Source organism: Aphidius gifuensis, linkage group LG6 (genome assembly GCF_014905175.1).
Source record: "Aphidius gifuensis isolate YNYX2018 linkage group LG6, ASM1490517v1, whole genome shotgun sequence".
Lineage (NCBI taxonomy): Eukaryota > Metazoa > Arthropoda > Insecta > Hymenoptera > Braconidae > Aphidius > Aphidius gifuensis.
In genome coordinates, this window is record NC_057793.1 from 12742915 (window position 1) to 12756291 (window position 13377).

Below are 13377 nucleotides of genomic sequence, written 5' to 3' on the forward strand. Positions count from 1 at the left end.
CTATCTATAGAGCATATCTTTAATATAATTGCGATTTTAATTTATATCATATGTCAAGTCGTTTGATCATAGAAAAAAACTATCCGTTCAAATAAAATAACAATTACTTATGAGTGAATGAATAAGATAATTGCTGAAAGACATCATTTGCTTATATCTTAATATCTTGTTCAACACATAACATTGAGGAATTCTAAAAACTAAATATTTTATTATAATGAGTCTATTAACAATTATTTTCACTTTTCACTCTTCTTTCGGATCATTATTTCTTATAATTTACGAAAAACAATGTTTCAATAAAAAATCACAAAAAAACAAATTGATTAATAAAAATTTATATTTTCCTAGCATGCACAAGTTTATCAATATCTTGATAAGTTGCTAGCATTGCTTGATTTTGTTGTAGACTTGGATCGTCTCTTGGTACATCACACTGAGAAAATGCTTCTTCACAATGGATACCATCTTGACCATCTTTTGCTGCCTTCATATATCTAAAAAAACGTAGAACATCTGGATTGTCACTACTTGGACGTCTGAGCTCATTTAATTCTCTTGATAATTGAGCTGATACTAAATTTGAATATGGTGCAAATCTTGCTGGACTTCTGTACATTGCACAAACGGCATATTCACGACACCCCTCTGTTGTATGACCCAATCGTGAAAATACTGCATCGAGTCGTGAAAGTAGTGGTGAATAAAATGGATCATAATTAGTTAACAATAATGAGCTTGTTGGTATATCATGGAACACCTATAAAAATACAATAATTTGATTATTTTATATTAATCCAAAAATAAATAATATGCACTCACCTTAAAATCTTGTTTCTTCGATGATCCTTGTTTTTCAATTTGATGACGTGTATAATAACGATCATTGAAAATTGGATTTGAAAATCTTGAATTAACATAAGCTAATCGTGAATCTGGCTTAACTGATGGCTGAACTATCATTGTTTCATCATACATTGGTGGTGCTGGAAGAGTTCCAAGTGGTTGTTTTGTCATATAATCATCACCATATAAATCTGAGTTATCTTTAAATTCAAATGTTTCTTCTGGTTGAGCTGTTACACTTTGCGATGTTTGAGCAAATGATGAAACACCTGCTAAACGACATTCATAAATATATGTCTATAATTAAGGCTGTATGTTAGTCACAAAGAAGAAATTATTTTTATGCCTAAAGGGCACACATCTGGTTATTCGAAAAAAACAAATAACATATATGTTGAATAACAAAAATGTGTTTTCATATACTTTTATATATGGGCCCGAATGTGTATTTTCACCACTTATACATAGTTTACGTCAAAAACTAAAATTTCCTTACTCATGTGAAAATCTCATACATGAATGAAACATATTTTAATGACACATTCATTTATAAGCAGCGAAAATCTATATATAATTTTACATATAGTTTCAAACACTTATTTAGAAATATATTTCTAACATATATACAAATAGCATTTTTATCTAGGTATATTTTGACAAAATCAGATATCTAATTATTAAATTGTGTATTCGACTAGTGTAAGATTATATGATATATCTCGAAATCAGCCGATACCAAACAGATAAATTTTTCGCTACTCATGAAAATCTGCGTTAATGCACTGAAAAATTTTTTGAATCACTATGAGAAAAAATATTCTTGACATTAGAAATAAACTTCTTGGTCAAAAATTGTTTGAAATAAAAGAAAAATATTTAATGAAACTAATTAACTAAACAATTGTTTGTTTTTTTTTTTTAAAAAAATCTTGTTCTAAAAAAAAATTCCATCATTTTATTCAACTGATGAATTATTCAGTTGGGAAGCAGACGCGTTAACCGTTGCGCCACGATAACGCACATGTGAACGTAAATTTTGTTTTTTCCGACAACTATAAATTTTCCAAGTAATAAAACTAGCGAATATTTTTTCAAAGGAACTGAGGAAAAAAATAATTTTTTTCATTAATTTCATAACTCTAAAAAATCCATCTTTAAAAAAAAATCAAAATTTAAATTACGAATTTAAAAAATTCAATCACAAATGTACCTATTCTCCCTATGCTTATGTGTTAAAGTTGTCAACTTCTGAACTAATCATCTTGATTTTAACACAGAGGAAAATTATGAAATTAATTCACCAAATAGATAAATCCCGTGTAGGAATCGCCAAGACTGACAACACGGCCATGCATTGGCCCATCAATGGCACCCAATGATTGGTAGCCAGGCATGGGCCATTCATGGTTCATCATTGGCAAACAATTGGCCCATTCTTGTACTGCCAATTCATGGTTCTGATTCATGGCCGAGCCTTGGCTGACTTTTAGATGGCCAATGATTGCCAACCATGCATCGGCCGAGCCTTGGCTGATTCTCAAATGGCCGGTAATTGGCAACATTGCATGGGCCAAGCCTGGCTGTCTCTTTAATGGCCGTTGCTTGGTTGCCAATCATTAGCCGATCTCTGGCTGATACATTAATGGCCATTACTAGGTTGCCAATCATCGGCCAAGTCTTGGTAGACTATTAATGGTCGTTGCTTGTTTGCCAATCATTGACCGATCTCTGGCTGATACATTAATGGCCATTGCTTGGTAGCCGATCATCGGCCAAGCTTTGGTAGGCTTTCAATGGCCGTTCTTTGGTTGCCAATCACTGGCTGATGCATTAATGGCCATTACTTGGTTGCCGATCATCGGCCAAGTCTTGGTAGACTTTTAATGGCCGTTCTTTGGTTGCCAATCATTGGCCGATCTCTGGCTGATACATTAATGGCCATTATTCGGTTGCCGATCATCGGCCGAGTTTTGGTAGACTTTTAATGGCCATTGCTTGTTTGCCAATCATTGGCCAATCTTTGGCTGATACGTTAATGGCCATTGCTTGGTTGCCATTCATTGGCTAAGCTTTTGAATCCTCAAATGGCCAACACATGGTTGCCATCACTGGCCAAGCTTTGGCTGACTCACGGGCGGCCAAGAGTTGGTCTTTTGTTGATTTGATTCAAATCAGAAATTTATTTACAAGTTTTCCTATAGCCGCCGTGGCCGAGTGGTAATGCTTCAGGATATCGCACAGGAAGACCCGAGTTCAAGTCCAGGTAAAATCAAATCTCAATAGTGTTTAATGATAATTTCTTCGATTGATTATTAATAGTTTGTTTAATAAAAGCTCGATTGTTAAATAATAAATAAATAAATAATTTTTTTTTTTTTTTTTTTTTTAATGGAATTAATAAATGGCCCATTTATCGAGCCAATCTTGGCAAACATTATTGGACCATTAATGGCAGCCGATATTAAATTACCGTAACGCTCCAGGCTTGGCGCATTAATGGCCCCTTAATGGCAAGCCAATAATGGCCGATGGTTGGTCTACTCTTGGCTTACCCTTGGTATATCAATGGGCCATCAATGGGCCATTAATGGGGAATTTATTGGCCCAATATTGGGAAAATTGAATTGGCCATTCATTGGCGTGTACATTGGCTCTCGTTTGGCCAATCAGGGGCCATTTATCGGGCCAATCTTGGCAAACATTATTGGACCATTAATGGCAGCTGATATTAAATTACCGTAACGCTCCAGGCTTGGCGCATTAAAGGCCCATTAATGTTTGCCGATTATTGGCCGAAGTTCGCCAAGCATCGGCCGATGCTTGGCCGTGTTGTGTTCTCGTACACGGGATATTTCATTGAAAAATTTTTGAAAAAAATCGAAATCAAATTATGGAAGAGTTTATTTACAATATTAAACAACCGTAAAATGGAGCCTTAAATTTTCTTTGACAAGATCAACAGAAAATATATGAACAAATCATTCTCACCTTTACCAACAAATTTTCCAATACTTCCAATGATACTTGGTAGAAACAAAGCAAACAACATTGTTTTAACAACTTGAACACCAATCATAATAGGCAGGAACAGCTTCTTCAGGCCAAATGCTAGAAAACCAAGTCCAAAGCCTGTTAAAAATGGGTTCACGCTACTTATAATATATTGATTTCAATAATATACTTTTGTCCACATACCCTCGAAAAATTTTATTAATCATTTTTAATTGTTATTTATAATTTAATTGTATTGTCAATTTCATTACTATTGGCTGCTTATTTTAACGCTAAGCGGTTAACCAAATTTTCCCATGTTAGTTAAGGTATAACTTGCCAAAATGAAAAATAGTCTGAGGCTCATGAAATTAATAATTTAGATAAATGAAATAATAATGCATCTTTTTGTCAATTCAGTTTTTATGTTATAATATTTTTTTTTTTTTAATAATTATTCAAAGTTGACATAATTTAGAGAGGTTAAACATGGGCTCTTATAGGAGGAGGTGTTAGAAAATATCTACGAACTAAACAAAACAATACTTGTTTTGGTCTCACCTATCCCAAAAACTAATAGATAATAAAAGAAAAAATAAGGAATTTTTTGATATCAGGATGAAATAGGCTTATAAGACTAAATCTCACGTAATTAATAAAAATATAAGCTAAAAACACGATTTTTAGCAATTTTATGAGAACAAGTATTGAGGCTCTGGCAACAGCGCATTGAAGCGGGAAAATTTAAACAACAAATTTAGCAAAATTTAGCATCCATGTTTAGCTTTTACACAGCATACACACACATACATTCATGAAATAGATATTAAGATGGCGTCAAGATCAGTGTTGCAAACTGACAAAAAAAGCACTATTGCCGGGGTCATTACGAGAAAATAAAAACTAATTAAAATTGTTTAAATTACAAGAATATGATTTATTATGCAATAAAATAGACGAAATGATAAGATTCTCTAGTAAAAAGTATTATTAATAAGCCACAAACACCCGAAAAAGATCCATTTTTTTAGTTATTTGGGGTTGGCAGCGCAAAAACTATCCATGTAAAAGCATAGGCAGTATATTTAGGACACGCCCCCAAAAATTTTGGCAAGTTATACCTTAAATAGGAAAAAAGAAAATTCGTAAGGAACCACTTAGAGTTAAGATAAGAGGCTTGCTCAAATGTTGAGGTTTTCTTATTTGAGCAAACCTCTTTCGATTGACGCGTGAGCCCGAAATTTTTTTTTTTCCGGTCGCTCTACTGTTTAGTTATTATTTAATGTTCAATTGTTTTGCGCCGTGCATAGAGAATCAACAATTTAGTTTGTAAATTCGTCATAAAATAGCAACAAATCTTATACTAAGTATAAGAATCAAGTGTTCAATTAATTATATTATTTTGTCAAAGTTAGTAAGAAAAATCATGCTGTGAATTTTCTTTTCTAATAACTATTGTGCAATTATTTTAAGATGAAAAAATATGAAAATAATTCATGACCCATCAGACAAAACTTACCTCCAAAAAAAGTTCTTGATTCTTGTAAATTCAATGAAAACTTATCAAGATCTATCATCATTCTATAGTTTTTGGCAAACTTATGAACTCCATCGAATAAATTTTCAACTGTGGATTTTGTTGTTTCAGTGTTATTTTTTGCAATTAGTACAGTATCACTCATATTTAATGGTTCAGTTTCTGATAGATCTTTAATAAATGTAGATACATTTCTTTGGATACAATTGATAGACACTGAGTTTGAACAAAAACTCTTCCATTCGATCGAACTGTCAATTCGTGATCCAATATCAGTTGAATTTTTTGAATCCATATAAACAACTTCTGACACATCTAGATCCAATTTTGATGGTTTATTGTTGTCCATTTCATGTAAGTTATTATTATCAAGCATAAAATTTTCAGATATCTCATCAGTTGTATCATTCGCTATTTGTTGAAATTTATTGACTTTAGTTTCATTTGGGAATGTTTTATTTAACTTTATGGCCTCTATCTCAAGCGATGAGTCATTTATACATGCGAGAGTCAATATCACCACTATGGCCCATTGATGAATGGATCTACGTTTCATTACGCAAATTCTATTGTATTTAGTTTTCATTGCGTAATTTAAATTTGTTTTTCTTTTGCTATTATTCTTACGAATGATTTAGCATAATCCTCTGTCACCATTTCCAAATATCCATGTCTATGTAATTATAAATAAATCTATATATTTGTTTTTCAAATTTCAAGAATATATATGGCACAATTCATAGAAAATTGCCAAGTTATCTCCCTTGTCTCTTTTAATTCAGTTATCAATTATATTTTTTTTTTTTTTTTTCATAAGCGAATAAGCGATACGTGTTTTTTTTTCTTAAAAATCTGGACATTTGTTTTTTTTAAGTTTCGATTTTTGAGGTTTTTTCTTTTTAAATATACCAACTTCTGCATGCTTTTTACTTAAGGGAGAACGGTACGTATCATATCAACCAAAAGTTTTGTCCCTGAGCTCTATTTTTTGTCTGTACCAAAACCAGCCGCTGACGTGAAAACTTTTGATTTTTTTTACCCACACAATTAAAAAAAAATCCACACCTACATAACAAAAGTGATTTGGCAACGTTTGATCTAAGTAGACACGCGTTTTAGAGACGCAGTCGATAATATACCATTAAATTTATAACACGAATCCAATGCGTAGTTGCCATATTTTTGTCAACAAGAAAAAAAAAATAATAAAATTACCGTTTTTTTTTTTTTAATTGCTATTTTTTTCAAACAATAAGATAGTAACTGACAAAACTAAAGCTGTTAATCTGTTCTAAATAATTTCATCTACTTATATTTACAAAAAAACACTATACAAAATAATTCCGGTCTATACTGTTTTTTTGCAATAACTACTGTTTTGGAGGGTCATTTTTTCATTACTCTATGAGAGCCTATGTTAAATTTTTTTTTTTATAAACATTATAACTCTTAAACTAACTCTGTAAGAGACTTAGAAGTTTGTTTTAATAGATTTATCATAATTTTAACTATCTAAAAACACAATAAAAAAAGAAGTTTATAATTTCCTTCAATGGGGGCCGTTCTCCCTTAAAAACTGTTCTCTGAATGAAAAAAATTATGGGGACAAAAAATTTTTCTACCATAATTTCTCAAGTTAGTAAGATAGTAAATGTAAAAATATTCCGTAGAAAAAGAACTTATGAAAAATAAAAGTTTGAAAAGTTTCCATGTGTATAAAAGTTTGACACTCATTATTTTAAAAAGTCCGAAAGAGAAGAGTTGAAAAAAATTGACAGTGTAGATAACTATTTCATTTGAAAAATGAACCTAAAAAAAAAAAATCACGTTGAAACTTAATTATCCAGAATCAACCCTAAATAAATAATTGAAATCAATTTTTCTCAAACTTGGCCCCGTTTTTTTTTTTTTCTTTTTTTTTTTTTTTCTTATCAATAAATAATCGTTAAAGTATAAGAGTTTTTTATGTGCATTATTCGTTCAAAATTTTCTTAACTTTTCGAGATATGAATAAATAAAGAGTAGAAAACACGGTACCACGTGCCTCTTGAATATATTTATACAGACATGACTTGACAGTGCACAGCATTGAGCGCACGGACTGAAAAAATATATATAGATACATACATCTCAAAAAGTTAAAAAATGCGCTCAAAAATTTCTTATATTTTAAGAATTATTTATTGCAACAAAAAAAAGGGCCAATTTTAAAAATAAATTGATTTCAATTATTTATTTAATAAATTATGGTAGAAAAATCATTCAAACAATTTTCCAAAGTCTTTTTATGTAAACTATAAATAAACGTTAACCTTTTTTCTCTCTGTAATTTTTTTGATTAAGTCAACAGTTTTCAAGAAGAAAACTCAAGAAGAAAGAACATGCAAAAGCTGGTATTTTTTTTTTTTAAATCCTCGAAAATCAAAACTGAAAAAATCATAAGTCCAAATTTTTGAAAAAAAAAATACATATTGCTCATTTTACGCTAAATAACAATTAAAAAAATATTTTAAATGAATTTATTTTTTTTATTTAAAAAAAAAGTGGAATTAGCCATATATATAACAATAATAAATATTATTTAATACTGCGAAAATCAAGTAAAAAAAATTCTTTAACTTGTACAATAAATTAACAATCCGTTAATTCAGGACATGATTTTTATGAACTAACTGCATTTTTTTACTTGCTGAGGCAAAAGCCGGTATTTTTTTCGCGGTCACACCGAGACTCATTATGAATATATTTTGTTATTTTTTAATAATAAGAAAAGAAGAGAAACAAAAAACATTCGTTACTAAACTGAATGACTAACTTACCGAAAGTATACCCAATAATGAATTTATCATACTATCACTGAACAGTAATGTATTAAAAAAATTGGCTTTTAAAAATAGATTCAATTACTCCCAGTTTTTATTTGAAAAAAAAAAAAAACAAATAATAAAATCTATAATATACTTACATATACTTTTCGAAGCTTTTTAATAAATCCAAATAGAAATTGATAAAGTTATAAAGAATAAAAAATAAGAATCGTTTAATCTAGTTAGAATAGAATTTCAATAACTCGTAATTGAGAAATAAAATAATTACAAAAAAAAATAGATTTGAATTGATTAAATAAAAAATGGAATAAAAATAGAATTAATAAAAACTTGACATATGGTATAAGAGAAGTCAGCTCGTGTACGGTCGAGACAGTACTGACAAGTTGTTGCTGGAAGAATCGGCTGAGCCGTAGCTGATCTGGGTTATTCGGCCATCCGTCTGTCCGTCCTTAGCACGTTCGTTCATTTACCTCCTTTATACCTTCTTTTTTTCTTTAATATACATCTTATATTTTTATTTTTTATTTCGTTATACTTTATTTGACTTTTTTTTTACATTGCTATGGCACCCATTTCTTTTTATTCTATAAACTGATAACATACACATAAGTATATTTCAAAAATCGAATTTAAAAAAATTCAATTACTGTCTACCTTAAAATGAAATATCACATATTTTGGAAGTATTTAGTAGCAATACAGTTTTAATATATGGGCTCGTATTTTTTTTTTTGCTGCCCTACACATATCATTAAGGAATATATTTTTTTATATTGTGTATTTAATATTCTTGCTTCGAGGTATATACAAGTTACCAGAGTTTTAGTTTTTAATTAAAGAATGTTTATCGCCCGCCTGAGGAATTTTTCTGTTAGGATTTTTCTGTGTGTCACTCACTGACACACAGATCGGCGGTCATGTCAAGTGACCTCTAAAATCCATATTGCTATATTATTATTTATCATTATTTATTATTATTATCTATATAGATACTGGCAAACTCATCTAATTTATGGTTAATAATGATAAGGTATAATGATGGTTGGTCTAGTCAAGTGAGCTATTGTTTAAAAAAAAAAAATCAAAATGAATTTTCTCCATTACTTTTAAACATTCCTAATACTGATGACATCCCTTGAATCAAACTCCAATCGGCATATTATCGAGAAAACATCCGAGAGATCATTTTTACCAGGGTGAATGCATTAAGTTATCGTATATTATAAAATATTATTAGCGTATAAAATTCATTCAGTTAGTATGTAATAAATAAATTCGTTTTTTTATATAAAAATAGTTCGCTTTTTGAGGCATAACTGCTTAGAATGTTAGTGTTCAGTTCCATTTGTTGGATAACCTGGATAAGATTTTATAATTATTGTTATATCTTATTATTTCAATCAAAAAATTTCATCGTCAAAAGAATTTACAAAAAAATAAAAGAATTAAGTTTGGAATAAAAATATTATCTGGGGCTAGCCAGTTTTCAGTTTTTTTTTTCAGGAAATGATAACGTTAGATAGCAATAACTCTTAAATCGTAAGAATAATCCCAAGCGTAGCCGGATAAATCAGCTAATATATTTATATTTATTGTATACACCAGCATTTACCTCCTTTAACCACCTTAATACATTCACTCATTACTCACAAAAACACACTCACTTGACCTCCAAAGTTTATGTTGTTCCATTATTATTTATCAATAGATACTGACAAAAAAAAGTTATCAACTACCAATATGGTGTGGAAAAAAAAAATAATAAATAAAGTTTTAAAAAATACTTATACCAAGAAGTTACGAAAGAATAAGTAAAATTTTTTGTGTCATAAAGAATGAGGTTTTCAAGGTGGAAAATAAAAAAGTAATAGATGCGTAACGAAATTTGTTTCAGACGATCGCACGTATCAAAATATAGTCATACAGACCTGATACCCGTTACCTTATTACGAATTTTCTTGTCTTTTTTTGATTTTTCGCAAGCTTTTTCTTATAATGTACACATCGTTTGTAACGGTTGACTTGTCGTATAGGACTTGTCAAACACTATAATTGACGAGATCATATTGATTATTATGTTGTGATAATAAAATCACAGTACAATAAAACAAAAAATAAATATATCAAAAAGTTTATTAACGGTTAATTTTAAATATTTATCGTTCATATAGTTTATTGATGCGTAAATTAAAATAAAAAATGATTGGGAATACATAATATGATAATGGCAAGCATCCAAATCTGTCAGTGGGTCAGTTGGAGTAAATAGTGAAGGCCAATAAACTCTAAACTTTTCTTCCAGCAATGACCTTGAAGATTACCAAGTGACCTAGGAGCTCCGCAACTGTAAAATATGGAATTATTTATTTAACTATCAGAATTAGGTCCCGGAGAATCATTCACAAATTACTCTTTTCTATCGAGCTATCTTCGAAGGCAGGCATATATGTATACATAATGAAACGTTGAAATCTTAATTGATGAAAAAAAAGGGAGAGGAATTTATAAATAAAAAACAAAGTAGAACAAAAACTGGATCTTTTAGAAATTCAAGTGGGAACGGCTCAAATGCGGATGTCGATGGAATGGAATAAACTGAAAGTATATAGGTAGACTACTAATGACGCATCAATTATTATTAAAATATTTTACTCAATATAATTGACATATTAACTGGGAAAAAATTTTTTTAAAGCATTTTTAGTAATAAAAAAAAAAAAAAAATACAATTAATAACAATTTTTACTGAATAAAAAAATATATTGTATCAAGTGCTTTTGATTTTTTTTTTATTTCGATAAAAATTATTAATAGCATTACACTTATAAGGTTCCTAAAATACTATTATTATCGCCTTTGTCGATAATATGGTGAGTACGGTGACTGTAGTTGATAATTTTGTGGATAGCTATATCCAGGTCCTGGTAGTAAGTCATTCCGATGAGACCAGCCGACATCATCATAACCGTGGCCTTTGAAAAATCAAAAAATAACATATTATTCAAGTTAATAATTTCTATTAGATCAATTATTTTATAAACCATATTATGGCATTATTCATGTAATTTTTTTAATGAAACTGCTAAATTACCTGTTGGATAATCAACAGGTGCATCAGCACCAGTTGCCCAAGCATGATAAGGATGATGATGATGTGGTACTTTACAAATTTTTAATCTTGATAAAATACCAGGTACAAACAATCCACCAATGATAATTAATTTTTTAATCAAATGTACACCAAATAATATAGGTATTATCAGCAGCTTTAATTTTAACAAATTTAAAAGTATTAAAACTGGTAGAATAACTGATTTTTTCTTCTTGTGAAATAATCTCCAGCCAGAATCATCTGTCGTAAAAAAAAAAAAAGAAAAGGATTTTGTTACATATTTATATAAATAATGTTTTTTTAAGATCATCAAGAAATAAATATTAAAAAAAAATTATTTTTAAAAATATTTTTTATTTGTAAATTAATTTAACGCGGTAATTTTAAAAATCTTGCAGAGTTAAGGATAGCCAATACACAAATATTTCTCAAGTAAATGGCTGTCAGTCAAGAACACTTGTGAGAAAATAGCAGTTTTACTGTTCACAACAATGTAGCTTCCCCCACGAAGAAAGGATATATATTTTTTCGTAGGGGTTAATGATATCAACCAAAAATATAGAAAAATAAATAAATAAATTCAATTTAATGCTAAAATAAAATTACCTGAGTCTCCTTTTTGAATACTGGAAAGTTCATCCTCATCAACAATAAGAGGACCATTTTCAAATGATCTAAAATTTTTTGATGAAGGAATAAACGTATAAACCACTGCTCGTCGTCTGATAAAATCATCACCAATATTTCTAAAAAAATTTAACGTTTCACCAAATAGAAATTTGAGATCTCGTGTTTTTGGTATTTCGGGAAAAATTGGATTCTGAGTTGTTGCTGGTATTTTAATAACTCTGAATGGTCCATAACTTAGCTCCTGTCGAAAAATAAAAAATCATTAGATTAAAAGAACCTATATTTTCAAACATAAAATAAAGTTTATTACAAAAAAATGTAATCCATAACTGTGCAATTTCACTTTTACTTATGTACACAAAATTTATAGAAAAGATGACAGAAAAGTATTCACCTTTTTACGTACAACTTCATAAAGCCATTTAACAACTCGGTATTTTCCACAACCCACAACATCCCTCTTAATGATACAATCACGCCGACATTGATTAACAAATTCATTTCGTGCTATTGTATTATTTAAGTGATTTCCATATGAAAAATTTATGCATATAAACAGAAAAAAAATACACTTAAAAAGACAAAAATTAACAGATTTAATCGATAAAAACGTTGTTCTATAAAGAAATTTTTTTTTGTTAAATTTCATAGTTAATTGTGAATTTTCGCTCAGCTTTTACATTGTCTAATTAATGAGTCTATTCATTGATCACTAATTCAACTAATTTTTCTAGGTTGCATTTGACACGATATAAAAATAGATTCTTAACATCGCAACTTTCAATAAAACTAAATCATTTTTAAATTTTTAGATAAATTATGTAGTTCATTTATCAAATAACACAAATGAAAATTTTATTTTCATTGATTCATTTAATTTTTTATTTGTTTAATAACTTTTTCTATAATATTTTAGTGATAAAAAAATATGATGAAGATAAATTCAAGACTGCAACTTTGCAACTCGTTGTTAGAGCAAGTCTTACCATATATTTATAAGAAAGGATTTAGGTCGGTGGGGGTAACGGTCCACGGGCAATGCTCATGAGGATCTTATCCCAGAGAAAAATTAATACATCAAACCACGATGCGGCTGAGTTAGATGGCTACACAGCACATCTTACTCGATAAAAATAAATATTTGTACAGATAAAAGCTGTGAGTAGGGTGAAAAAAAAATAAAATCAGTATACTATAGTATATTTTTTTTCTTTTTTGTATCAAATAATTATTTTTTCTTAATTGCAATACTGCAAGCGTCATAATCACATCATTTGACTATTATTAATTTGATTATCACTTTTTAACGTGTTTATTAAATATCGATCTTCTTTTCTAAGATACTCATAAAAAATAATATTTGAAATTTAAAAAACATGCTTACAATAACTCATGAAAAAAAAAATTCCAAGTAGCACTTCTCGTTTGAA

General features: G+C 29.3%; 2 protein-coding genes across 5 annotated transcripts; both read right to left on the minus strand.

Moving 5' to 3' along the window:
* Window positions 1-32: 32 nt before the first annotated feature.
* LOC122859502 lies at window positions 33-8595 on the minus strand. Of its 4 annotated transcripts, none has more exons than XM_044163121.1 (5): window positions 8340-8595; window positions 5357-6047; window positions 3835-3975; window positions 823-1118; window positions 33-760 (listed from the first exon to the last, which is right to left on the minus strand). In XM_044163121.1, the coding sequence occupies exons 2-5, from the start codon at window positions 5958-5960 to the stop codon at window positions 338-340; spliced, it is 1464 nt and encodes a 487-aa protein (XP_044019056.1). In that variant the 5' UTR covers window positions 5961-6047; window positions 8340-8595; the 3' UTR covers window positions 33-337. The 4 variants fall into 4 exon arrangements, with proteins under 4 accessions (XP_044019056.1, XP_044019055.1, XP_044019054.1 ...); XM_044163120.1 differs by having other exon boundaries at window positions 823-1115; window positions 3835-3954; window positions 8340-8594; XM_044163119.1 differs by having other exon boundaries at window positions 3835-3954; window positions 8340-8594.
* Window positions 8596-10998: 2403 nt separating this feature from the next.
* Window positions 10999-12905, minus strand: LOC122859516. Its single transcript, XM_044163144.1, has 4 exons — window positions 12342-12905; window positions 11924-12188; window positions 11297-11557; window positions 10999-11177 (listed from the first exon to the last, which is right to left on the minus strand). The coding sequence occupies exons 1-4, from the start codon at window positions 12594-12596 to the stop codon at window positions 11053-11055; spliced, it is 906 nt and encodes a 301-aa protein (XP_044019079.1). The 5' UTR covers window positions 12597-12905; the 3' UTR covers window positions 10999-11052.
* Between the last annotated feature and the right edge of the window lie 472 nt (window positions 12906-13377).